Here is a 26,524-nt window from a genome sequence, read left to right as displayed (position 1 = left end):
ACTGTTAATAAAACCAATCATTGTTAATAAAACCTCACTATATATAAGGGTCTGGTGACTTCTGTTTCAGTGTATCTGAAGAAGTGTGCATGCACACAAAAGCTCATACCAATGACAAACTTAGTTGGTCTCTAAGGTGCTACTTGAAGGAATTTTTTTTATTTTGTTTCAAACAAAATATGGTATGATGTGACAAAATTCCATTCCTTAGAACAGCCATTTTCATGCAGAACTGAAGAAAACATCACAGACTAAAAAAATATATGTTTTAGTATACCTCAAATTCTCCAAACCGATACACACTTTCAAAATGAAGATGCAAATTTAGAGATGTTTATGCCCATGACAATGCACTCACGTATATAGAAAAAAAACTAGAAGAATGATGTACAACAGTTTCCTGTGGCTGACCCAACTTGACTGATCAACATGTCCTAAGACCGGCCTTTGAGAAGTGACTGGTGTAACACCTTCAAAGGGGGGGGGGGGAGAGGATACAGAGAGATTCAAGGAAAATACAGGCAGATTAGCTGAAAGCCTGTTCCAGGTAAATTGGTGCAAAGCACTGATTAAAGATAATAAGTTTGCTGAGGAATAATCAACATTGCTTCTGCAAATGCAGGTCCTATCTTATGAAACCTTTAGAATTTTTGTGCGTGCTGGGGTGATCCAGTAGATGCTGTTTATTTGGACTTTCAAAAAGCTTTTGACAAAGTCTCTTACCAAAGACTCCTACACAAACTTATGAGTAATAGGGTAAGAGAAGAACAGGAAGGAGAGTAGAAGAACTGTGTGAACATTATTCTCACAATGGAGGGATGTAATTAGTTAGGTCCACCAAGCATCTGTACTGGAAACAGTACTTTTTAATTTGTTTATACCTTAGTCAAATAAAAGGAAGTAATTTTCTTTGTATAAACAAGGTAGGTACTATAGTTGGAAAAAATGTCCTATCAGTCCCCCCCCACCTCAATTTTAAACAGTATGATATTGCCAGTATGATATAAAACAACTGTGTGTGTCTCCTCATGAAAACCTTGGATTGTAACATTACATGTTGTTTGGAAAGGTGAGCTAGTAAAGGTCTGGCAAACCAGGACAAAGGTGCCTTGGAAGTTTCCCATAAAAAGCATCTATTGAAATGGACAAAAAAAGACTCCACCCCTCTCCATACCAGGACTGGATCCCAAATACCCCCACTAGCCAATATTTGGGCTGGATGACCCATCTGTCAATTGTGTCATGTCATGACAGCAGCTGATTAATGGTGAAAGCAACTGGTGGTTACAAGGAATACCCTAGTGCACCTGATCCCAGCAGGACTCTGTCAATGCCGGTTAGCTCACTCTAAGCTCCCGGATTGTTCCTTTATATCTGCGCCTGCATCTGTCCTACACCTGATCTGTTTGGAAGGTGGGCATGATTTGGGTGGGCCAAATTAGAAGCAGCGGGCCTAATTGTTTTTGTTAAGCAGAAACAGGACCATAAGATTTTTTTGTGCACCTAGAAATCTCAGTTCCATGACCACACTACTCTTTTTTGAATCTTTGTAATTGCCCCAGAACTAAGTGGAATGCCAGAATATCAAAGTCCTCCAAAAGTCAGACTTGTCCTTCCCAGGATTTCCCCTGCACATTTTTTGTTAGCCACAGTGTCTGCCAGCAAAACTAAACATTTATAGACCCTGGATAGATGTCCATTCTTAAATCTCTGAATCCCTAAATTCCAGGTGGTTCTGAATGTACACCCTACAAAGACAGACTCAACCTGACTAACCCTGGTCTCCCATCTGACTGTTCTTTGTCCACATCCCTACTCTGGATTATGTCCAGTAAAGTACTGGTATTGGCATAGCTGAGGAAAATCTATTATTTTGACCGTCTTTCTGGATATTACCCCAATGTTAGCATTCTTCATTCCCACTTCCAGTGTTTCTTTTTCTTTTCTTTTTTTACAGTGTTTAAAGAAGAAACGTTCTCTGTCTTATACTTCAGACTGCTTCCGAAGCCAAGCAGATCACTACACAGCCTCTGTGGCTGGCAGCCATCTTATTAATCCTCTGCTCTCTTCCCCCCAATCCCTGGATCAGCCTTAACAGTTAACTATTAAAGTGACATTGTTATAATGTACTTTCTCAATAAACCTCAACTTCTGAAAAGGCTGGGACTGCATCTCTCTTGCTCTGCAATGTATCTTGTGAAGGCATTTTGCTACTTCGACTAAACAATCTGAAGTTAGTCTGCTGTAAATGAAAGCCAGTACTGGCGTGAGAAACTGCTCCTCTAGCATAGCTGAGCTAAATTCTCTCAAACTATTCATATTTTGGAATGGCTTATTCCCTAAACGCAGAGAAATAGTTCGCAGATGTGTAGACACATGTTCCGAGTAAGTGTGGTAACAGTGAGTAATGACTGTAACTCTTCTGGAACAACCCTGCCCATATGAAGCAGGAAACAAACAAACAATATATTTGGGGGATCTTCACTACTTGCATTTTATGCAGGATGGTAATGCCAATCAGTTAACTCAAATCTATGCAATATACTGTAGTAGGTGAACAGATCAAGATCTATAGTGAAATGAAACACAGTGGAGTCTCACACATACTCTGTACTTGATGAAGCTGTCAGCAAATAATAACTTTTGTGGGCGAATGAGCCAATATGTTGTCTCATGCTACATATAGAGATTTCACATCCCCTCAAACACAGAGCTTCTTTGATAATTTTGAGATATGTTCTTGCTACTACATGAAGAATGTAAGCTTTAAACCAGTATCATCTCAAAATTTATGAAGTTTTTAACTTTGAACTATGGATATAAGCTATGAAAGAATGACCAGAAGACAGAGGCTTAGTTGCACACTTTCTCCCTCAGAAATTGCTTGGCAGTTTAACTGGCACATTTGCCAACAGGAAGGGTTTGAAATTCTGAGAATTAAAACAAGTGTGCACAATCCACCAAAATGTTACTCATTAATTGCCTCAATCAAATGGAACGGTCAGCTGCAGCTATGCCCCACTCCACTGCCTTGATTGTGAGTCAGTCAAAATTTTGCTGGCTTATATTCAATGTCACTGATTTCTTCCTCCTTCCTGCAGAAATGTTTCTTATCCTTCTCAGTGCTTAAACATACCAAGGCAATGGGCAACAGAAGAATTCTCCCTTAGGTGACTGGCATTTTGCTTCACACCTTGCAGGAGATTTCCTTCAAATCTCAAACCATTTCCAATCATACTATTTTTGTACACCTCTGAATGTGTAGAATATTTCAATGCTAGAAATATTGTTGGCACCTGTCTGCTCCAGAGACAATGCAGTAAGCACTCTGGGGGTGAAGTCAAACAACTGTGTTAGCAGTATCAAAGTGACCTCCCCCCTGGGCAGTGTGTATGAAGGTCCTGGGCTACCCAGATGACAAAAACCCCTCCCTCTTGGCCTTGCTGATGTAGTCCAAAGGAAAGCAGGGCAATACATTTGGCAGGAGCTCAGCTGCAGGAGTTGCCAGAAGGAGGCTGTAGTCTGGTGACTCAAAATCTCACCAGAATGCTGGAGCCTAGCTCTGATTGGTTCCCAAGACAGCTGGCTAGAGGGGGGTGGAGCAGCACTTTGGAGAGGGAGGAAAAGAGAAGCAGTTTCTGACGGAGTTTTTTAGATAGGGATAGAAAAGGGAAAGCTTTAGTTTGAGAGATAGGGCTTGATTTGAGATGGGAGACAGTGTGATTAGGATAGAGTTTGTCTGAGAGAATTGGATCTGATTTGAGTTGAACATATTCTCTGAGATTATCTATAGCAAGAGGAAGAGAGCCTTGCTGCTGAGATAGGAAGACCAGGTTGTATGTCTGGGGAAGGTATACAGACACGAGTTAACTGTAGAGCTGAATCTGAGTCAAGAGAAGTATGAAGCTGTTGGAATACAGATTACCTGGGTCTCATTCCAATCAGAAGGGGAGAATTGTTCTAGGAAAAGACGACTCCCAAGCCAGTAATGAGAGGTGAGATGTTATACTAATTGAAATACCTCAGGAGTGGGATTGTTAAGAGAGTGGGTAACTGACAAAAAGTGCCCCTCGCTTTTTTTAGGGTTGGAGTTGTTGAGCTTCTTTTAGGATTGCAGTTGTTTCGTTGAGGGTTTTTTAGGATTTTACCCCAGGAAATAAACTGCCACAGGGGCTGGAATAAACCATCCGAAATGGACTTTGGGCATGCCTGCTCTAAAGCATGTGCAGAAACGTCTTCTTGACTATTCGACCCACTATTGGTGTCACCCAAACAATCTGCTGGAGCATGCAGGGGTTTGAGACCCATCGGCTACTCTCACCTGGTTTTATGTAAAATTAGTAAATGAGAATTTTTTTCTCAGTGTATGATGAACATGCCTGAAAGTCAATAAATCAATGGCTAGTGTCATGAAACATGTATCAACTTCACATCATTATTAAAAAGTATCAGAAAGAAAACTGTTAACTAAATTTATACCTAACTCTGGGTGAACAAACACTCTACCCTCCTGATTGTAATGATACACCCTTGCAATTTCTCAAAAACCTATGCTTCAGAGAAACAGATTAGTAGGTTGCTGATAAAAAGAAGCAGTGCTTTCTATTAGTTGTTATCAGAACAAACAAAACAATAACACAAAGTTATACTGTAGGCAGCTCCTACATATAACACATACCTCACTTATTTCAAAGGTAGAGCCATGGTAGAGCCTACAGGATTAAGTACAGTGGTACCTCGGGTTACAAACACCTTGGGTTACAGATGCTTCAGGTTACAAACTCCGCTAACCCAGAAGTAGTACCTCGGGTTAAGAACTTTGCCCCAGGATGAGAACAGAAATTGCATACCGGCGGTACAGTCGCCCCATTAGCTACAGTGGTACTTCAGGTTAAGAACAGTTTCAGGTTAAGAACAGACCTCCGGAATGAATTAAGTTCGTAACCAGAGGTACCACTGTATAAATGTTTGATTAAATGAATTTGGAAAATCCAGTCACAATCTCCAAACGAAAATTATTAAGTGCTTAGCTTTGACAGGCAAAAAGAATATTCCTTCATATCTCCAGATACCAGAATGGTGTTCCCCATAGTAAAACAAATAGTTTTAGTTTGTCTTTACACAGGAACCACTCTAGTATCCACTACAAACCTTCAGATTAGTTGAAGCCATTTTCAGGCAGTTGTCATGCATAGAATACTACCTTGGGAAAAGTTTGTGCCTCTTTCACATAGCAGTGCACATTCCATCTGCACTAATTTGTCTCTCTTGTGAATCCTTTTGTGAATTCCTGGCAAACAAAATAGCACATCTAGAATACAACACAAATAAAAGGCTAAATGCAAATCTGTACATCCTAGGACTTCCATGAAATAATTTTCAGCTGCTAAAACTAGGCAATACCAATCTGGTATTAAGCTTCGGGTATTAAATGGATATTAATGATACTGTTTTGAATATAAACACATATACTTGCTTATTCTTCCTAACTCTTTCTAAGTGGTATTGAATATTCTTCTCCCAACCCTGGTGCTCTTCAGTTATTTAGCCACCCAGAGTGGCTGGGGAAACCCAGCCTGATGGTCGGGGAATAACAACAACAACAACAACAAAATAAATAAATATTAACTACTGGGGCTTATGGAAGTTCTGGTTAAACAACATCTGAATGATGCTGGAATGGAAATGCATCTTGAATTTGAGTGTTCTATACAGCCCACTTCAGGCTTTATCATGCCATGGGGTAACATGGGTATAACACCGACAACTCTTAAAAGAGTTCAAATGGCTAACAACTGTCATGAAACCTACTATAGCAGTTACTCTTGTTGCTTTACCTACAGACTATGTAACAACTTCTCCTAGGGCACTCATGTCTGTAATAGCCTTTGCAGTATCAAAAGACTGTTGTTTTTGCTAAAAGATTTATTGTAGCATGCACACAGTCCATGAATCTGTATCATTTTTTTTAAAAAAAAAAAAATTAGGCTTTAAGGTGCCACAAGAGTCTTCATTTAGATTTAGTTATGGCTGCACTTTTATTTGGGAGCAAGACTTAATTCAGTGACATGTGTATCGTGGTAGGAAAAGCTCCAGCAACTCTCAGGCTCATGCATGTTTCCTCCCCCTCCAGTACAACTGCAAAGAGGGCACTAGAAACTTGTGTCACAGTTTTAATTAACTGCTATTTGTTTTTTGTGCAAAACCAGCATGATGATGAAGCTATGGTTTGTATGAAACAAGTCAACGTCAGACTGTAGGTTAAGATTAACCATAGTCTAAAACACATTTTAGGGTTTAGACTGAATATTAAACTACAGTTAATCAAAAACACATACTGCAGCTCTCAGTCTCATCACAGCTGCACTGAAAGAGAAAAGAGTGTCAGAGACCCTAAGGGTTGTTGCAGTTTGTTTCTGCCTGAACTGGCCGGGTCTTCTGAGAAAGCATGCATCTGATCAGGTTTCACAAGGACTCCAAAATGAATCTGTCAAAGTGACTTTTACAAGAGAAATGAGATGTGGTTGGATAGGAAGTGAGAAGCGTAATGACAGACTAGTCACTAGAATGACTATTTTTAAAAAATTAAACAATACATGAAGAAGCAGGCGAGATATAAGAGCAGATATCAAATCATGAAACGTTAAGTCTAAATAATACATCACATGTGGCAGAAATCTACACAACTAGCAATTAGCAAGTTGGGGGGGTACCTTCAGAAATCTTTTAAAATGAAAGCTGTATTTGAAATTAAAAAATATATATTTAATAATAGACAGATTAGCTATATACTTCCACAGTGATACTGGTTTATTCTTTCAGCTGACTGGCCTAGGTATGTTCCAAAATGCATATACAACCATTAGTATTTGCTGTATAGATCAGAAATGGGGAATCTGTGGTGTTCATATGAACTATAACTTCGATCATCCTTGCTCCAGGTGATGGGAACTGTACTCCAACCACCTCTGGAGAGCACTACCCTTGCTGCAGAACCTCATTCATGCACAACGTCAATCCATCATTTGAAGGCTTATTCTTTCCCCATTTCAATTATTTGCTTCCCCTTAGTACAAACTAAATTTTGCCATTATTTTGCAAGCCATGGTTTTTTACTTGGCTTGTAATCCTACCGTATGGCTTTCCCATTTCAACTAACAGACTAAGGCCTTAATATCATCCTTGCAACAATACACACAGAGATGAAATAATGTACAATTACCGTACTTAAACCTGAGACAGTTCAGAATAGGAAAGAGGGGAAACTGGAAAATAACAGCCCCTCTATTTTCCCCTAGGCCTTCATATTTCTGCTGAAATTCAGTTAAGAAAGATGCTAAACCACTGTTTCCAGCAACTGTTGTTTAAAACGAGGGTCACAGCTTAGTCTAAATCAGCAGTACCCAACTGGTGCCTTTCAGATATTGTTGGGACTCCTACTTCCATTAGTCGCAGTCAGCATGGTAAATGGTCTAGCATAATGGAAGTTCAACTCCTGCAACATCTTCAAGGCTTCATATTGGCTACCCCTGGTCTAAAGCTACTATAGGTTTTCTCTTTCCATTTGCTAAGTGTCCCTTTTCCGTGGTGGAACTGCCTTTAAAGGCAGGCTTACTGTTAAAACAGTTGTTAATTTGGACATCACACCAAACCATAACTACAGCTTCCTTAATGAGGGGTTGGCATGATGTCTGAAGTGTTTACATTTAAACCAATAAAATGCTCTGTAAGCTCTTAGGAATAAAACCATATTTAATATTTTCTTTTTCAATTTCCTAATATAGTATTATAACACAAACAAAATAGCGCTCCACCAAGTATCAAATCAAACTGTGCCCTTAACTTACAGTCTTGCCAATGAAAATGTGTGAGCAGTTAGTTAAAGACTGCCACTCCAGTAGACTATATTCCTAATCATGTAAGCCTATACTCAAAAGGATATTATATTTAATTTAATGTGATTTATTCCCAGGTAATTAGGACTAGGGTTGCAATTGTATCATGCTGAAAAACTTGAAAGTAGGAGTTACTAGCTCAATATGTACGTCCCACTTGAAAAACAAGTTATTTATAAAAACACTGCTATTGATTTTGTATAACTCTTTAGTTCTTCTACCAATTGGAATAAACTTCTAATTGGAATAAACATCAACCAGTCAAGTAGTGTTTCAACAATGTCCTACAAAAAAAACATTTTCATAATTTTACGTAATTAATTTTCACTTTGTTCTAAAGGTTGTATTAGTCAAGAGTTGAGCTATGCAGCATTAAAAAGTATAAATATTGTTAGCTATGTCAATTTTATCTGAGTTAGATGGCCATGTCATGAGCAAATCCTAGTCAAAGTTTCTGAATGATGAAATATATCCCAGCCTAGAAACACTCCTGCCGTCCTAAATTAGTCAGCCTTTAAAGTGCCATGAGGATCTTTGGCCTGGTTTACATGTCATTTTAAATCATTAGGATTGAAGCGAGCATGTAGTGTGCTGGTGTACACTGCTCAAAAGTACCATGGTGTTCCACCACCACGTGGAAGAGGAAACAAACTAGAGGCTGAGCTGTACACTTTTTTCCTAGCAATCTGATGGTGAACCAGTGTTCATACTTGAATCACTATCATGGTTTGTTAGGAGAGAAACAAACAATGAGTGCTGGTTCACATATATAAGCCAGGCTCTGCTTCATTTCCTATTCCATGCAGGAAAAAGGAAGGAAGGAAGAAGGAGCGCTATGGAGACCTGAGGAGCTTGCACAAGCAGTTTAGCATTTTCTGAAAAACAAAATATTGTTGCTTGAACTATGTATATATTAGTGCTGCTTTCCTATAAATATTTAAACTGCAGAACAATCTGAAATAAAAGCAACTTCTAAATATGTACACCGCTTAAATTAAATATCAGAAATAGATTGGGATGGCATAAAAAGGAGTCAGCAATCATTAGCTTTCATATTTCAAAGCTTAATATTTCACAAGCAAGAATTTCACACATGCCAGGAGGCACTGCCATCAGTTGGATAAATATTACCACTAACCCCCCCCCCAAACTCCTAGGTATAAGTTTACCATTTAATGCATATTTTATAAATTTTACATTGCATTAACGTTAAAATATATTGGAAAAATATATCTAATTCTCCCCTCCCCCATATTCTTATCAAAAGAAATAACTCAAATCACAGTATCTACAGTATTTAAGTCTTATAAGTTTCTCACCGTGTTTCTTGAGTGACATTTACTGTAGTAACTGTATAAGTAACTTAATGATGGAAAAAAGCAGCCTAGCAACAAGTCCCCTTTTTCTTCAGTAGAAATTCCTCAAAAATGTTCCAAAAACATACAGTACAAACTGTTGCTTATTATTATATCGTAAAACAAAATATACTAGTTGCAAACATTCCATGTGTAGGGGTACAGTGTGGTGTTCACAATGAGATTCCCTATCCATCCCTGCAGCATGAATCAATGGGCAAGACTGAAAATAGGACATTATAAGGAACAGGAGCTTGGTGCATGCCCCCAAATTCCTAGAATGTCTTACCGCTCCATGCATACCAGCATATGCACATCCAGGTGTAATAAGCCCCAGATCAAATGCAGAATAAAAACCTGTATATCATTTTGTTAAGCATAAAATGAACGTTTAAAAGAAAAGTGAGAGAGGCAACAATGAAAAAAATGCAAGTTGCTACCACCACATTTTACATTTCTAGGTTCTGGATAAATTTTCTCTTCATACAGACTGAGAATGAAAACATACTTTTAAAAAACTTCTGCTCCAAATATTTTCCACATTTAGCATTATCAAGAAAGACTCCTCCACATTTTTTATCCTACAATTCATTTCTCAATGGTAACCAAAATGTAGATTGAAACATAATGTATTATCTTTTCTCTTTTAAATACTGTTGATCAAGGGGAAGGCGGAGGGGAATCCTACTTTGAACACTAGAGCTGAAAGTTTCTAGGCTGCAGTTACTACACCAAAGCAGCCAGGCACAACATGACATGATGGGAATTCACCAAGCTGTGCATGTTGCACACACCATTTTAATGAAATGCCAATTGTTCTGCTAGTCGTAGAAAGCCTTCTGCATGAACTATTTGGATTTAAGATCTATTTGTGCTTAACATTCCTACTTTAACATTTCCCTGACATACATACATATATTAAATCATGATTCATCCTTTACTGCTGATGGTCGTTTTATTTATTAAAAGTAATTTCTTTATTGCAATGTGTTAATTCATGCACACAAGCACAAGAAATTATTAATCTGTTTCTAACTACAGGAAGAGTCACAAAATAAACATTGCTGAATTAACTATCCTTGTAATAAGTTTAGAACAAAAACATCTCTTACCTTGAAAACCCATTAGAGAAGACAGGTCTGCCAGAATAATTCAAAGCCCCCATTGACGTAAGAGCATCATCTCCAGATCCCTGGCACCTATTCCAATTTTCTGAACCAGCAGTATGAGATGGAATGGCATTGAAAACTGGTTTCTGATCCTGCTGTTGAGTGACAGATGCTGTGTTCAAGTCATAGTGGTAGATTTGTCCTCCAGACGTGCTGACACCATGAACCGAAATAGCAGATGTCTTACTTCCAAGCATATTTGACCCAGAGAAGTTAGCCTGACAATAAACTGTGCCTATTTTCTCTTGTTTTATTACCCCAGGGGTGCACAGTTCAATAAAATCTTCTTTTTCAGTCTTCACTTGTGGCAACTTCACTGTGGAGCTGTGCAACAGATCCCCACACTCATTAATTTTAGGCTTAGTATCTGGTAAAATCGGAGGCTTGCAGTCCTCCATTTCAGTTCCCTCCAGGAGAAAACTCTCATCACCAAGTGGTGAAAGCAAGCTGCTGTCATCCAGCATGGGATCCATTCTCCAAGGGCTCCCATTTGTTTCTTTTCCTGGAGACACTGGTGGCAAATCAAAATCCTGCAAAATATCAAAGGTGCTTTGGTCTTCAGGAAACAGCTTCAAGTTGCCACCATTAGTACCAACCTGGCTTTGCGCTAAAGCCCCTTGCTCTAAAGTGAGATCATGACTAGCCATGCTTGGGAACTCTCGTTCTAGAGGGACATCCACAGATGCAGTACCCTTTGAGCCTTCTGCCAGACTAGAGGATTTATTCAAACTTGCAATGCTTTCTTCCAGGAGCCTAAAATCTGTTTCTGCTGAAGAGAGACTGATTTGGCCCTGCTGAGGAAATCCAAGTTCGTTTCCCATCACTTTTGCCTCTGTCTCCCCCATATACAGTCCCATGGAGAGCGACACTGCTTTAGAGAGATCGGGCTGCGGCACATTGCTTCCCAATCCCTTTGACAAGTCAGACACAGCAGGCGGTTGCTTGGAATCAGACTGAGAAGGGGTAGGCAAGGGAGACGTAGCTGCAGGAGTCTTGGCAGTAGCTCCTCCCCTAAAGGATGGATGGAAGTCCATCACAATTCCTCCTTTGTCACGGAAATGAGCACTTTTCCCTGCTTCCTCCCCTCCAGAGGACTTCAGTGACTCTTTGGGCTCCATTATTTTAATACTGGTTATAAAGAAAGAGAAATATTCACCATTAGCATAAAACTTGAATAGTGCAAATAAAAAGCCCTAGAAGCTCCAACACTGAAAGAACAGACACATATTCAAGAAAGTGGTAGACATTAGATTAACACTTTCCAATGCTGGAATGAATTTCTAACCCAATCCATCCAAAGGGCTGGACTTTTCCCAAGCTTTTCTCAATCTAGGTTATAGTAAACACATATTAAACTAATAAAAATAACATCAACTCATCACAACCGGAACATACCAGTAATATTTGTCACTGATGCAATAAATATTGTTTACTACTACATACATACTTGTAAAAAATCTATGTGACAACTTCCATTCCCATTCACTTAACACACCACCCAGGTTTTTCAATACTGCCTAATGTACCAACTTTGCCTAAGGGGGGAAATTCCCAGGTGATACCACTGACTTTCCAAATGGCTCTCTCTCTCTCCCACTTTCATCAGGTTTTTGTAAAAATCCAATTTTAGAAATATGTTGTTCCACTTTAGTCCAACGCTACGGTCAGTTTCAAATAGTAGACTGTAAAATGTAGACATGTATATTTAAAAATAAGTGTGTGGGGAGGAAGTGGAACACACACAATTAATCCTCTACATTTCATATTATTCCCGGAGAACATAAAATAAAATGTAACCCATTTGTAGTGAAATCCTTAAGAGAAATGAGACAGTTTCCTTTTAAATTTTAAACCTTCCATATCTTGTACCATCTTGCATGGAGAAAAAGCTAAAGTCGGCATATGTTGATATATCTAAAAACTGCTGATGCTTGTGTAGAAAAAATTGCATTCCCATCAATAATTGATCAGGAGGTCAAATTAGGACAAAAATGACCAGGTGTCAAAAGGACATTGAAGCCAACATGGGAAAAAGTTTACTCTTAAAGTAACAAGAGAAATTTAACAATGTGTATTTAGTTTCTTTTAAGTTCTCCTTTTCAGGGCATTGCATGGATTTTCCCAAAACAATGAGAGCTGTAAAATGCGCTAAAAGAATAGGAAGCTTTCCTAACAGCTCTCTCCCAAGCCAAAACAAAAAGGCATAATGCAAAAGAGAAACAGCCTACTCTTGTCAAAAGTTGCATGAGACTCTTAAAAAAAAAAGAGCCGTGGGGCCATCATGTAATTAAAAAAAAAAGCACAGTTGCATAGTTTTGAGGGGGGAAAGGGAAGGACAAGGGGAACAACTGGAGTTACCACATTTTCACAGGTTTCTCTTGCACAGACACAGAAGCCATTAAATGATAGGCAACGCCAAAGGGGAAAAATCTATCACGATACAGCTCCTCTCCGCCCCCTTGGGAAATATATCTAAGCACCTTCTTTCTGAGTTGAAATTCTCCTTTTCAAAACGTAGCTTTCGAAAAGAACGGAAAAATGTGTTGGGACCTGTTGAGCATTTTGCCTGGCACGCCCACCAGCCCTTTGCTTCAAAAACTCCAACTCCGAGTTTTCGACTTCTTCTTGGTTTCCAACCCCTTGGGCCCCGTGAACTAAACAAAAAACAAAAAAGCACGACGGTGGGGGGGGGGTGAGCGCCTTTCACCATTACCCCCCCCCCAACAAAAACCGATTCTCAACAACAGATGTTCATTTTAACACACACACAAATCAACTGGAAGCAAGTTGGGCGAGGAGGGCAATACATTATAGCACTTTTTATCATTAAACAAAATTTCATTTCTCAGAAAAGAGACACTATATTGGGCATATCATCCTTTTGGGATTGAAATTGGCCAGAGAAGGTTGTGAAATAGGATCGCGAACCAGTTTCCGCCCCCGCCCCCCATCCCACGCACGCACACACACGCATATTGTGTGTGCGAGAGAGAGACACGCATACACACGCACACCCCTTCTCTGACGTCCAAATTTAACGTGGACGACTTTAAAGTTGAGACGAGGAGCAGCGACTCCCCCCCCATCTTCCTTTCCTCATCTCTCTCCAAACCCCCCCCCCCAAAAAATGATATTTGGCCTCACGCCTCAGCAACAAATCGCCTGGTGTTAACGGCGGTGGGAAGCGGGTTGAAGGGGAGGGGGCGGTAAGGGGAAGCCGAAGAGGGCAGACATTGCTTAGAGAGGGAGGGACGGAGGGGGGTGACCTCTACGGGGGGGGAGAGCAGGCCGCCGCCGCCGCCCTCTCCCTCCCTCCCCCAGTCGCCCTCCGCCTCCCTTCGAGAATCCTAAAAGTAGAAGCCATTCCTTGCCCCCCACCCTCTCCCGCCGCGTCTCGACAGCCAGACAGCCAGGCATGGAAAAGAAGCCACCCCTTACCTTATCCAGTGGGGGCGCTGGGACTCCTCTAGCCGCCAACTTCCATGGCTCCGACACCACAGAGCCAAGCGAATAAACAACTTGGAAGGCGCGGGGCGGAGGTTGGGGGGGGGGGAGAGACTGGAAGGAAGGAGAGTTACGGGGCGATGGGATTGGGTGTGGGGCGGCGGCGAAAGCAGCCGCCCCTTTGCAGATGAGAATGCAGCCGCCCCCCTCCCTTCGCCCCACACACGCACACAGGCGCCAGAAACAGCAGCAGAGGCGGCCCCCTCACCTGCTCTTCTCCCCCCCCTTCTCTGTCTGCCTGTCTCTCACACACACTCCCACTCTCCTGTCCCCCCTCAATTAATTAAAGCCCCACTTTGCGCGCCCCGCTGCCTCTCCTCCAGCTTCTGCCCCCTCTGCATCCCCGCCTTCCCCCGTCTGCTCTTCACACCCACCCAGCGTCCCGCCCTACCCCTTCTCCTTCTCCTCCCTTCCCTCCTCTCCTCCCAGCCGCCGCACCGTCCGCGCTCCCCTCTACGGCTTTGCCCCAGCCACAAAATGGAGGACGGCGGCGCTAGCAGCAGAGGCTGCTGCCTCCTCCCCCTTCTCTCTCTCTCTCTCTCTCCCTCCGTCCCCTCCCCCTCCCCCGCCCCGCAGACATGCAAAGAGCGCGAGCGAGAGAGACTGAAGGGAAGCGGCGCTCGCGCGCCCGGCCGCTCGCGGGCGCAGCGAGGCAGCGGCATAGCAGAGAGCGCGTGTCCAGGGAGAGAGAGCGCGCGCATTGCAGGGCAGCCGAGGGGGAACGGTGCAACCTGTTGACTGAGAGCGGCAACTGCAGCCCCGAACAAGGGCCTCCTTTTCGCCGCTGCCGCCGCCTCAATCTCCTGCTTTTCGCAATCCCCCCCCCCCCTTTTAGCCACGCCGGCTTGCTTGGTCGCTCGCTCGCTTTCTGTCTTCCACCCTCCATTTACCTACCAATACTTTGCTTGCTCTTTTCCCTCGACCCTTCCTGTGCTTGCTATCCCCGCGTTTGGCAGAGGGGGGGAAAAAGAGGAAGGAAAAAGAAAGTGGCGCTTGTTTTGCGACGCGCTCCTTTTCAGGCGTGTTTTCTCGGAAGTAAGGCCCTCTCGTTTTGGCGGGGTTTACTCCCATGTAACTGCGCTGGGTGGCAGCCAGACGGCAGGTTTCAACTTGGAAACAAATCTCATTCAGCACAGTATGATGTATACATATAATAGATATAAATAGATATAGGTCCACCCTGTGTAGGATAGGTCTTCCTTTAGGAGAAGTGAAGGAGGGTTGCCCAGATGTGTGAGGAACAAGCCAAATTCCGCTTTCCAGGGAGATCCAGTGGGAAATTATGACAAAAGATAATGTGAAATGGTTCAAATTATATTTTACTGCAGCTTAGAAAACACTTTCACATTTAGTAAAGGCAAAGGCTGCCATCCTAGGCACATTTGAATCAGGAGAAAGCCCTATTGGAAGATGGTGGGATTTACTTTATAGAAATGTGCCTATGGTTCGCACTGGAGCAGCACCTGGTATTGTCACAACATATATCCCCAAAGTATCCACATTTTGAGAACGTCAAAGTTCACTGCAGATTGCTGTGAAGCTCCTCTTAGCATGGTAGCAACATGGAAAGGGTTAGTTGAAGCTCCAGAATCAAGAGGAACTTTGTCAAATGGAGACAAATGGAAATGAAGCCTTATGTGCTTCATCCCAAACTTCTGGGGTCTTAATAAATCTAATATCCGGGGTTATGTAGCGTTACAGATATGACTTTTTGCCAGCTTTGCTGGATACGTGTGTATTTCAATAAGATTGCCTTTGATCACACATAAATGATACAATGTACTTCCAGGAAAGCACAACTCAAGTTTTGAGGGCTGCTGTTAATTCTGTTCATTCAATAGAGCCACATCACTTGACTTCACAGAAAAGAAAATCTTTAATAAAAAAAAAATCTTTAAAATTGGATGGGTGAGGGCAGTAGGGGCCAGCCTGCTAGCTCAAACCTTGATTTTTTATTCTCGTTGCCCCCTAAGTCGTGGAAGGTGGCTGTCTGAAGCAGGAAACCCCCACGACTACAGAAGGCTTCTTGATGCAGTCAGTCACCCTCCACATCCCCACTGGCCCCCCTCAACTGTTTACTCTAAATCATCATTGCCTGAAGAGGGCTTCAAGAGTGTTTTCTCCTCCACTTCTGTTCTGTCCCCATCCAATAGGAATCCATGCACCTCCGTTTCTCGTTGCCCATTCTTCTCCCACCCTCCATATATGCTTGATCTTAGCAACAGCACACAAGGTTTCCATTCTCTGCTCATTTCTCACACTGAAGGTGTCTCAGATGCAGGTTAACTGGTTAACAGCAGGTTAGAAAATGCACTCTGTGCCTCGGAGATGAGAAGCAATGCTGGTGTGTCTGGTCTGTACCATTTCAGACTGCAGGTGGTGGTTCGCTTGGTTAAATGCTTCCCCATATTTATTGTGTGTTTAAATCCTTGAGGCTTAAACATTTATTTTGTGGGAGGATATTTATTTATTTGTATGTAAGAAAATTCAGACATAGAAGCCCTCACCTACAAACTGAAACAGTACAGCCAAGACCAGGCATCCCCAAACTTCGGCCCTCCAGATGTTTTGGACTACAGTTCCCATCCTCCCCGACCACTGGTCCTGTTAGCTAGGGATCATGGGAGTTGTAGGCCAAAACATCTGGAGGCCCGCAGTTTGGGGATGCCTGGCCAAGACAGTGGCTTCCTATCTCAGTGAGAACAGGTCTCTTGTGATCAGGGGTGTAAGAAGGCACCACTTTCCATTTTGCTTCGTATTTGTTGCATACAGCATTGCTTATCTTCTGCCCAACTACATTATTTGTCTTTCCGCTGTTGGTGAAATTGCATAATTACATTGACATTGCTTTATTCCACCCCATTCATTTCCATACAAAGGAGACGCAATGCAAATGGGTGGAAACTGTGTATCATTTGCTGACTGAAAGCAGCAACAATAGTGAATACTGATCTGATTCGCTGGATTGATTTCCGGAGATGGGACAAATAAATGAGCATCAGCAGTTCTTGTTCCTGTTTCCACTTTCATTGGAATCCTCCAGCATTTCTTTTCTTGTGTACCCAGCATTTTTTCTTCTGTACCCAGTTTTTAGTGATTATTGGATCTTCATAGAAAGAAACCTGAAACAGCTAGACAGGCAGCAAATACTTGGAATTCACCTAGGCCTTTAACAGATACACCAAGGTTTACCACATGTATGCTAGAACTGTATGCTAGAAGTGTGGTAATTTCCCTACTGCTTCTGTTCTAGAATCTAGTTGTATGAATCTAGTTGTGTTCATTCCACTCATGAAACTACAGTTACCAATATTCCAAGACTAAATAAGTTCTTTTCTGGTCTTTACTTTTCTGAAAACAGCAACTGAATTCAGAGCCTTAGATCTGCTGTGAATGGCCAAAGAATTATAAATGAAGAGTATGAATTCTATAGCAATTGCTCTTTTTGCCGTTACCTGTGTTGATATTTTAAGATGTTTCAAGTATTTCCACTGATGTTAAGAGTCCAGCCCTACCTAGTACATCCAATGACCAGTGACAATGGGTTTTTTTACTTCAGTAACGTTTGGAAGGCCAAAGGTTCTAAAGCAATGGCTACACATTTATTTATTAAATTTGCCCCTCATATTTTAAGCAAATGATGCTCAAGGCAGCTAACAGTAAAATACAAAGTAAAAATGAAAACATAAAAACACGCAAAACATTAACAAAGCCAATAAGAACAGTCAGGTGATCAAATGGCAACATTTACAGTAATCCAAACATGAGGCCAAAAGTCTCACTGAATAAAAATGCATTCACTTGCCAGAAGATTATTATCAGGGATGAGGCTAGATGGGCCTGTCTTGGCTGGCAAGGAGCTCCAGAGCGTGGAAGCAGCCACTGAGAAGGCCCTGTCTTGGGCTCCTACCTAACATGCTTCAGACCTTGGGGTGAACAGACTCAAATGAAAGAGCATGGTTTTTCAGGTAAACCAATCCCAAATCATGTATTGTATTCTGAGTCATAGCCAGCACAGTGATTTGTGCCCAGAAACAATCTAGCAAGCCAGAGCAGGTGTTGAAACATGGACATCACACTGCAGTTGCCTATAAGCAAAATATTGCTGATATTTTTCAGGTGCAATATTTATTTTCACATTTTGGATATCTGAAAGGCAATGCAAATAAAAAAATGCTGAAAAGCATCATGGCAGGGTAGTTGTGAAACACACATTGAGTGATAGATTTTATTGGGATTATGCATTTTCCTAGGCTAGCATGTTCTAAGCCTGGATAAAGAGGAACTGTAGAATGAAACAGAACATCTTCCCACAGATCCCACAAAACTCTGCTGCATTTCAGTGGATTTTGGGAAGGAGCTCTACTTGGTAGATTGTATCCAAAATTATTTCCATTGGTAGTGCCGATGAATTATTCTAAGGTCTGATTGACCATATTTATTTACTTCACAGCCACAATGACTGCCAGAATTTTTTTTCCTTGTCTGGCAATCTTACCAGGGACATGTGGAAAAAGACACTTGCAAAAAAGTGGGGGGAGAAACACCCAACCCGTCCTGCTTTTACTATTACAATTTCTCTGGCATCTCATGCTACTGTTTATACTGATATGAGAACTTGGAGCTGACTCAGGGTTCCGACCGCCCTTTCCTGGTGAAGTAGCAGTGAGCCAAGCATACTTTTTCCACAATAGGAGAATTTTGTTTTATAGGAGTTTCTGCCTTTGCAGTATGAGCCTTCACCACCAACTCTCCTATGCTTATATTTTGGGACATCGTTGCAGCCTCTTTACCTGTAGTGACCAGGAAAGGAGAGATTTGAAAATGGATCAGAGATGACACATCCAGCTTAAGTCACATTCTGTGTGAAGGCTGCAGACATTAAAACAAAGCCAAAATGGGCCCCAAAGCTCTGCATATCTGCCCAGTGTCCTACTTTTTAATCTATTAAAAATGTGTCCTTTGTTAAAGGCATTGCTCGCTTAGCTCACAGTTCACTAGAAAACTGCAAATCAGTAATTGCCATCTTTTGTATGTGTTTGTGTGTGTCCTTCCTGTTTTTTTCTTTTAGATAAGCCATTTGAAGTGTACATTTTGAGGTTTGGGGGGAAACTAGCAAAGGTAAAAATCAGATGACATATGATATTTGCTCAGACTTGTGAAGGGGTGAGGTGAGATATTTTTAGCTGGTGCTCCTCCCTCTACTATATTATGCTGCTGCAGCAGCTTTTAGTATGATTTTTATTCTGATTTTAGATTGCATGCTTTCATATAGATTATATTTTTTTAATTGTTTCTAACCTGCCCATGAACCTTTGAGCAAATGAAAGTTTATTAATGTCATAACCAGTGCTATTTTTCTAGAAAAAGCAGTGCCAGAACTCACCATGAATGCTTCCCTTGTTCTCTTATAATGGCAATGGCACCCACCTGAGAGGTGCCGGAACTGAGTTCTGGTGAGTTCTGGCTGAATGAAAGCCCTGCTCATAACTAAATAACTCCACAACATAACCTGCATAGTGTTTTATGTCAGAGATGGAGAACCTGTGACCCTCCAGAGGTTGTTGTGCTCCAAATCCCATAATCAATGGCTACTGGTCATGCTGGCTGGGGCTTGTGGGTGTTGGAGCCAAACAGTGTCAAGAAGGCCACAGTTTAGGTACCCCTCTTTTAGGTGTGTAGGTTGGAGACAAAGTTTGACAACTTCATTAGAGAGGCACAGGCAGTGCTTTTTTTTCTGGGGGTACGCATACATTTTGGGAATCTTTGTACTTTTGTTCATTTACTGTATTTATTTCCCCCAATTTGAACTATAAAATTGTGGTTTTCTTGAGTCAAAATGAGAATACCCCAGGGGCTTCTTACCCATAGATAGAGGCTAGTGGCGCGGGGTGCCAAGTTCTGGAGGGCGCCAGGGAAGAGGCGGAAGCTGGACGTGGCGCCTCCCAGCATCAGCTTGCCGCTCTCGCCTGCCTCCGCCATGCTGCGCCGAAGCAGCATTGTGCCCAGAGCCTCCATCTGATGTGTCCACCATGGCACAAAGCGGCCAGCTGAGCCGGGAGACGCCGCGTCCAGCCTCCACCTCTTCCCCGCTGGAGGAGCCGCCCACCAGCCGCTGCCTGCCTCCAGCCCTGCCAGCAGTACCGTCCTCCCTAAAAAACTAGGAAATGGGGGGGGGGGCTTTGCACCATGGCACCAGATATGCTTAAGATGGCCCTGGAATACCCCTAAACATTTTTTTAAAGAAAAAAGCACTGGGAACAGGTATGCTGCTGATTGGATGATGCTTCAATGACTCCTGTTCTAATTATTATTTGGCTGATGCTATGAAAGTCATACATAGAATTAATTCTGAACTATCATAGGTGGGAAACTGCATCATTGATAGCTTGAAGGGCTACAGGCAATACATAGTAAATTGTAAATAAATAACTATAAAATTTTAAGAGTGATGGGCAAATGTAGAAAATCTGAAGAACCTCATTAAAAGCATGTGTCTGTGACTTCTGGATGTTGGCCAATGTGCTTCAGCAGACTGGCAGACCTAATCCTGAGAGATCTTAGTTGAAACCCCATTTCAGACATCTCTTAACCTCAGCTCCCCAGTTGATGATGGTAATTGTTTTGAAGCTGTATACAGGCAAGATGAAAATGAGCACCAAAAGAACAAACTAAAGGCAAAGTTTTTAACACTGTCACACGGGGCTTCCCACTTCTTGAGCTAGAAGTAAATCTGATGCTGAACAGAATGGTTGATTATTGATTAATTATTTAATTTCTATACCACTTAATACATTAAAAAATATATCTAAGCTTTGTGCAGGAAACAGAAGCAACAAACTTAAACAAAACATTACAAAAATGCAAAACTGGCACCCACCCCACATTCATTGCCAAGAACATGGCAATGCCATTGCACATGAATCTCAACTAGTCGGCCCACCAGAAGGAGCGCCTGTTTGTTTACCCAGTCCCCCACCTGCCTTGCCTGCTAAGCCTTTGGCAAAACTGGAGTTGCGAGTTTCTGATTTTCATTGGACAGGAAGAGCCAGGACACTTACGTTGGCAAAAGTGAGAGTGTTTCTTGAACCTTAGTCATTCTTAAAAGCGAGAAAAGCAGTACGTTGTGCTCACTATTGTAATGTATACACAGGATAGTTAGATCTAAACGATGTAATGCAAAAATTATGAAAGCCAGTAACTAATTTTAGAAGCTAAATAGTTTAAACCTGAAATTAGGTGTATTCATTTTGCAGGTATGCTGTTTGTGATGATATAGAATACTTGGGTTGCATCCAGTTAAAGCCATTCTAATTAATGAATCTAAGTTTCTTGTGCTCATTGATTCCAGTGGCCATACTCTGAGTAGGACTGGCATTGGCTGCCACCTCTGGAATCCATACAGCTCTCAGGATTGCTGAAGAGAGCGCAACGAAAGAAGAGCCGACTGTGTCTCACATCCCGCTGGCCCAATTTGCACCGAGACAAATGCGTAACATCAGATCTTCTACATCCTGTTATCTAGGACAGAACCACAGTTGATATGGATGCTATAATATCCGAAGATTGCCCTGAAGAGTCAGTCTGCCTAGGATATCTCCGACTTCCTTTAATGTAGTGCCAACGGAAACCCTTGAAAATTTTCTTTTGGTGACACCAGTCCCAAGTTTCTAGAGCTGTACTGTCAAAACACTGCAGGTTTCTGTACTTCTTCTGTAGAAAAACCAAGACCTTTCCAGAGGGTCAGAGTGAGATCATGCTCAAAGGTGTTAAGCTTCATTGAAGAGAACCTGTCATAACACTATAAGATTCATGAATAGTTGAAATGCTGCGACGAGGAAGACAATAGAATAGCTTTACAAAGGACACAGCAGAGTGCTAATTAGCTGAATTAAGGAGGAGGAGCCTCCTGAAATAGTCTTTAGGGATGAAGTCATGTATGCCAAAGCACACAAATAACTTCAATGTTTTGAAGTGTTGTGGAAACATCTGGCAGCAACATGCAGCTTTGGAGAAACTTTTTTTTAGTGCTTCCAGAAAGGAAAATTCCTTGATCATGAACTGCATTCACAAAATGGGGGTGTAAGAGCATGTTTGTTTGTTTGTTTGTTTTTATACTGCCCTTATGTTCCTAATGTTGCACACCACCCTGATATCTTTAGATAAAAATATCAGGGTGGTATACAACATTAAGAACGTAATTTTAGCAGCATGATAAAAAAAAAGTAATACAGAGCATAATAATCATACTAACACAGTCCGTCCACCACATTTAACAGGCCACACATTTTTACTAAGATTCTCAGAATCTAGGGATGGTTTCTTAAGGAACTGCTTTTTCAAACAGGCAGGAACTGTTGGAGGCCAGGAGATGAAGTCCAGGCAGCTGGCTCTTCCCTCCTGGATTTTTATCAGAGGGGTAAGGGCCCAGAGTGCAGGTAGTCACCCAGACTGATGAAAGTGCCTTGTCCACATCCTTGAGGTGCATGAACTGAAATTCATCCAACAAAACAGGACCAGACAGTGCCCTGCACATCTCTTAAGATCGAACCACTATAACTGCAGAGTCAAGGTCCTGATGAATGCAAGCGATTTTCTCTCTCAAAATGCTTGGCAAGCAAGTCGCAGCAAGCTACCATTGGTTCTACCACCTCTTTCAGGCCAGTCTGCGAAAGGCTCCACACTACCCGGAAAAGATGTGCTGGATGGCATAGTGAGGATGCAATGGAGGTAGTAAACTATGCCTTCTTTGCTGCCTCCACTGCCACTGAGTAAGCTTGAAAATGCGCTCTTTGGTTGTATTCAACTGGAGTTTTCCTCCACTTGTATTCAGGGCCAGCCCTACGGCCAGGCTGGGTGGCGCAGGGCGCCATGGCGCCGGCCCGCCAGGGGGGCGCATCGCAGCTGTGCCAGCTGCTCTTCCGCACAGCAGCGCCCTCGGCAGTAGCGCTGCGCACTGAGCCCGCCCGCCTGCCCGCCGCGCAGCAGTGCCCTCGGCAGCCGCGCTGCGCCTGCCTGCCCGTCGCGCTGGGAAACGGGGCGGGGGGGGGCGCTGGAGGGATCCGCCGCACCATAGCGCCAGGGCGCCAGAGGTGCTTAAGACGGCCCTGCTTGTATTCAAGCTGTCTCCCAGCTTGCTTCTTTGCCCTCAGTTTGGGATTATACCATGGAGCCAAAAGGGCTCCACAAAGCAGGAGAGGGTGCTTAAGGGTGACTGTGTCAACAGCCTGATCCATCTGGAGATCAATCAGGCCTTCAACAGGAGTGCCAGTCATATCAGCTGGAAAAACCCCCAGAGCCGTCTGGAAACCATTCAGACCCATCAACCTTCGAGGGTAGACCATCTTAATAGGTCCCCTGTCTCTGCAGAGGGGAAAAGGTGCTGAAAGCCTAAAGCTCGGCAGGAAGCGATCTGACAATGACAAGGGGCTGGTTTCAATATCCCTCACTTTCAGGTCACCGTCTTCGGGCCCAGCCAAAAAGACAAGATCCAGAGTGCGATATTGAAGGATGCCTGCGTCACAGACCCAGTGATACTTCAGTTCATGTAAGTGCAGGTACAAGGTCCTCCCCTCTTTGCTAAAGTAAGCATATACTGTACTGTATATTCATGCAGTGGGCAGGAGGACAGAGAGAATGGCAAGTAAAGAAAGAGGTAGGAATGTTTCAGAGCCTATGGCCTCACCCTCAAACAGCAACATAGGGAGTTTTGTGGGACACCAAAACTTAGTGCAGAATACCGGTAGGTAATAATGCATCACCTTTTCTTTCTCTGTCTCCTTGTTCTTCAGGGGGAGAAAGAACAAGAAGATTGAGTATAGTTTCTTACCCCATTCCCATTGCAAAGATAGCACAGCAAGTAATGCATAAAAACCAGTCAGTGGAAAATAATGTGTAGAAGGCAATTTGTTCTGTGGCAAGCAGGTGATCCTCTCAAAGTCACTGCAGATTATACCCTCTGCCATTTCTGCTCTTTTGGTTAGCAAGGGGAATAATGTATAGTGCTGGAATTGGTATGTTTTTAAAAAAAGGGGGGGGAGAGATTGAATGAGGAAACATCAGGGGTCACATAACATAGCCTCTTGTCTTGTGCCTCTCATGAGTATTCATATCGGAGAGGTGCCTTAAAGCTTGTTTCAGGAGTGCTATTGGAGAAGTATAGAAAAAAGAAAATTGGGTTGCCAGTGGAAATGTCTCTGTGACTTCCTTGTTTGCTGCAAACTTTGTTCTTCCCACGATTTTATTTTCCCTATAGAATAGGCTTTATCTCTTCATGGACCTTAAAACTCAAGCTAGTGAAGACAGAATGTGCTGGATCCCATTTTGGCAGACAGCACTCATTGATGGTCCTTCCATTGTGTTTGGTGTAGTCTTGGGTCAGTGAAGGTCATCTTTCCCTCTCTATTACTTCAGCCCTCTCGGTTGCCACTACCCTTGTGACCAAGGTTGCAAACGTCAATAACTGGAGATTTTAAGGGCTCTAGACACAAATATTTTCAGGTCTGCACTAACTTTTAGGGGAGTCAATCCACATGCCGTGCCATTTCTATCTAGTGGCAATGATAAAGCCTAAACAACTAAAGCAAAATTCAATGGCCAGATTGCTCACCGGGGCAAGACGAGTGAAGCCTTTAACACCAATCCTGACTCAACTGCACTGGCTGCCAGCTAGTTTCCAGGCCCAGTTCAAAGTGCTGGTGGTGACCTATAAAGTTTTACACGGCTCAGGACTGCAATACCTTAAGGACCACCCTTCCCCATATGAACCCACCTGGACCCTGCACTTGTCATCCAAGCAGAGGCGTAGCAAGCCCAGGTGGTACCCAGTGCAAAATTTTTGTTCCCCCCATGGCTCTGGCGAAAAGTGAAAAACATGAATTGCAAAAAAACCTAGAGCTTATAGAACAAAACCAACTTCAGATATGAAATCAGCATTGAAAGAACATATAAGAACAGTTGAAAAATCTAATGCAACAGAATTTTTTTAAAAAATGTTTCCCAGTTGGGGGGGGCGCCGAGTGTCACCCCCCTCCAGGGTGGCACCCGGAGCAACCCGCCCCCATCGCCCCCTTGCTACGCCACTGCATCCAAGGCCCTTCTCTATGTCCACTCTGTCCAAGAGCTTCCAAGGATGACAGCACAAGAATGGGCCTTTTCTGCAGTGCTTCTCCATCTGTGGAATGCTCTCCCCAGAAAGGCTCACCTGGCACTACCATTACATGTCTTTAGACACCAGGCGAAAACTTTCCTATTTACCCAGGCCTTTGGCCATTAAACAATGGCAAGGTTGCAGGTTCAATCCCCATACGGAACAGCTGCATATTCCTGCATTGCAGGGAGTTGGACTAGATGATCCACAGGATCCCTTCCAACTCTACAATTGAATGATTCTATGTCTGTCGTTGTGATTTCCCCTCTGTGATTGTTGTATTGTTGTTGTTTTTTTGCTATATAAATTATGTTTATAATGTTGTACACTCCCTTGAGATATTTGGATAAAGGGCAGTATATACATTGAATAAAAAATAAAAACTATAAGGAAGAGCGTTTCCCCCAGTTCCATTTCTTTATTGTTCGGTAAGGTCATGCTGCCCTGCAATCCACTCCAGCCGAATTCCAATCTAACTAGGTCAAGTTGTAAAATTAATTCTGGAATTGGAATGTGCAAAATTTGCTGCAGCTTTCAGTTCATTTGAATATTTTCTGTCCTGTATGTTACCAGTTCACAAATGCAGGCTGATAAAACACTGTGAAAATAAATACTGACGTGATTCCTTTCGTGGGGTGTTTTACCGATGCGCACATGCACATGGGATGCAATGATAAAATACTACACTAAAAAGGTATTTATGCTACTGATCATACTAGGGTTGCATTTTTGCTGCATTTTATCAATATGTGTATCGCATGTGCATCTATAGAACACAGTCAAACATAATACTCATACAATCACATGCATGCATCAGCACATGCTCAGAGTTAATGTAAAGGGAGGGAAGGGTGTAACGAAGAGAAAGATGTGGCAAACTGAACTCACATGCAGCATTTTTACAAAATTCAGAATTTATAAAGAAAGAACAACAATGGTTTTCTAATGCATAAGAAAGAAAGAACTCTGGATATTAGGAATTCTGGAACATTATAGCATATACTCATGAATTATTCACTCGATTTTCAAAGGATTTCAAACACTATTTGTGGTGCCAATGGGAGCTTTAGTTCCATTTGCAATTTGTAGCAGCCGTGGTGGGGGGGGGAAGAGATTTCCATCAGGATCACTATTGGGGTGCAGGGTTAACCCCACTACCGCTGCCCGTGCACTGTAATCCTGAAAGAAATCATCTCCCTGCACCTAAGTTTATATAGTTTCAATCTCCTGATGTGACTGCAGTCCACACAATTCATTCAGGGTGCAGTTAGGTTCAAAGTTAAATCCATGTAAGGGATGATGATGTCTGGAGTCAGACAAATGGTCCATGGTTAGATGTGGCTGGCTTGGTGAGGCAGAGTTGTGGAGCTGTCCTCAGGAGACCAGGTCAAGTTGTGTGAGGCAGAGTTGTGGAGCTGTCCTCATGAGACCAGGGTTGCTGCAGGGGCAGTG

At 42.5% G+C, this 26,524-nt stretch overlaps 1 protein-coding gene across 2 annotated transcripts in view; it reads right to left on the bottom strand.

The window, feature by feature from the left end:
* Nucleotides 1-14,391, bottom strand: part of NR3C1 (nuclear receptor subfamily 3 group C member 1) — a 51,379-nt gene extending 36,988 nt beyond the window's left edge. The window contains exons 1-2 of one of the 2 annotated variants that reach the window (XM_035105357.3): nt 13,858-14,391; nt 10,363-11,547 (exon numbers count right to left, since the gene is read on the bottom strand). In XM_035105357.3, the coding sequence (XP_034961248.1) occupies nt 10,363-11,537 (1,175 nt within the window). In that variant the 5' untranslated portion in view covers nt 11,538-11,547; nt 13,858-14,391. Of the gene's footprint in view, nt 1-10,362; nt 11,548-12,899; nt 13,055-13,857 lie in introns of those variants that run through there. The other variant, XM_088663138.1, reaches the window with a different exon arrangement.
* Between the last annotated feature and the right edge of the window lie 12,133 nt (nt 14,392-26,524).

This window comes from Zootoca vivipara, chromosome 2, assembly GCF_965207765.1.
Source record: "Zootoca vivipara chromosome 2, rZooViv2.hap1.1, whole genome shotgun sequence".
NCBI lineage: Eukaryota > Metazoa > Chordata > Lepidosauria > Squamata > Lacertidae > Zootoca > Zootoca vivipara.
This window is presented reverse-complemented; position numbering and strand designations above follow the sequence as displayed.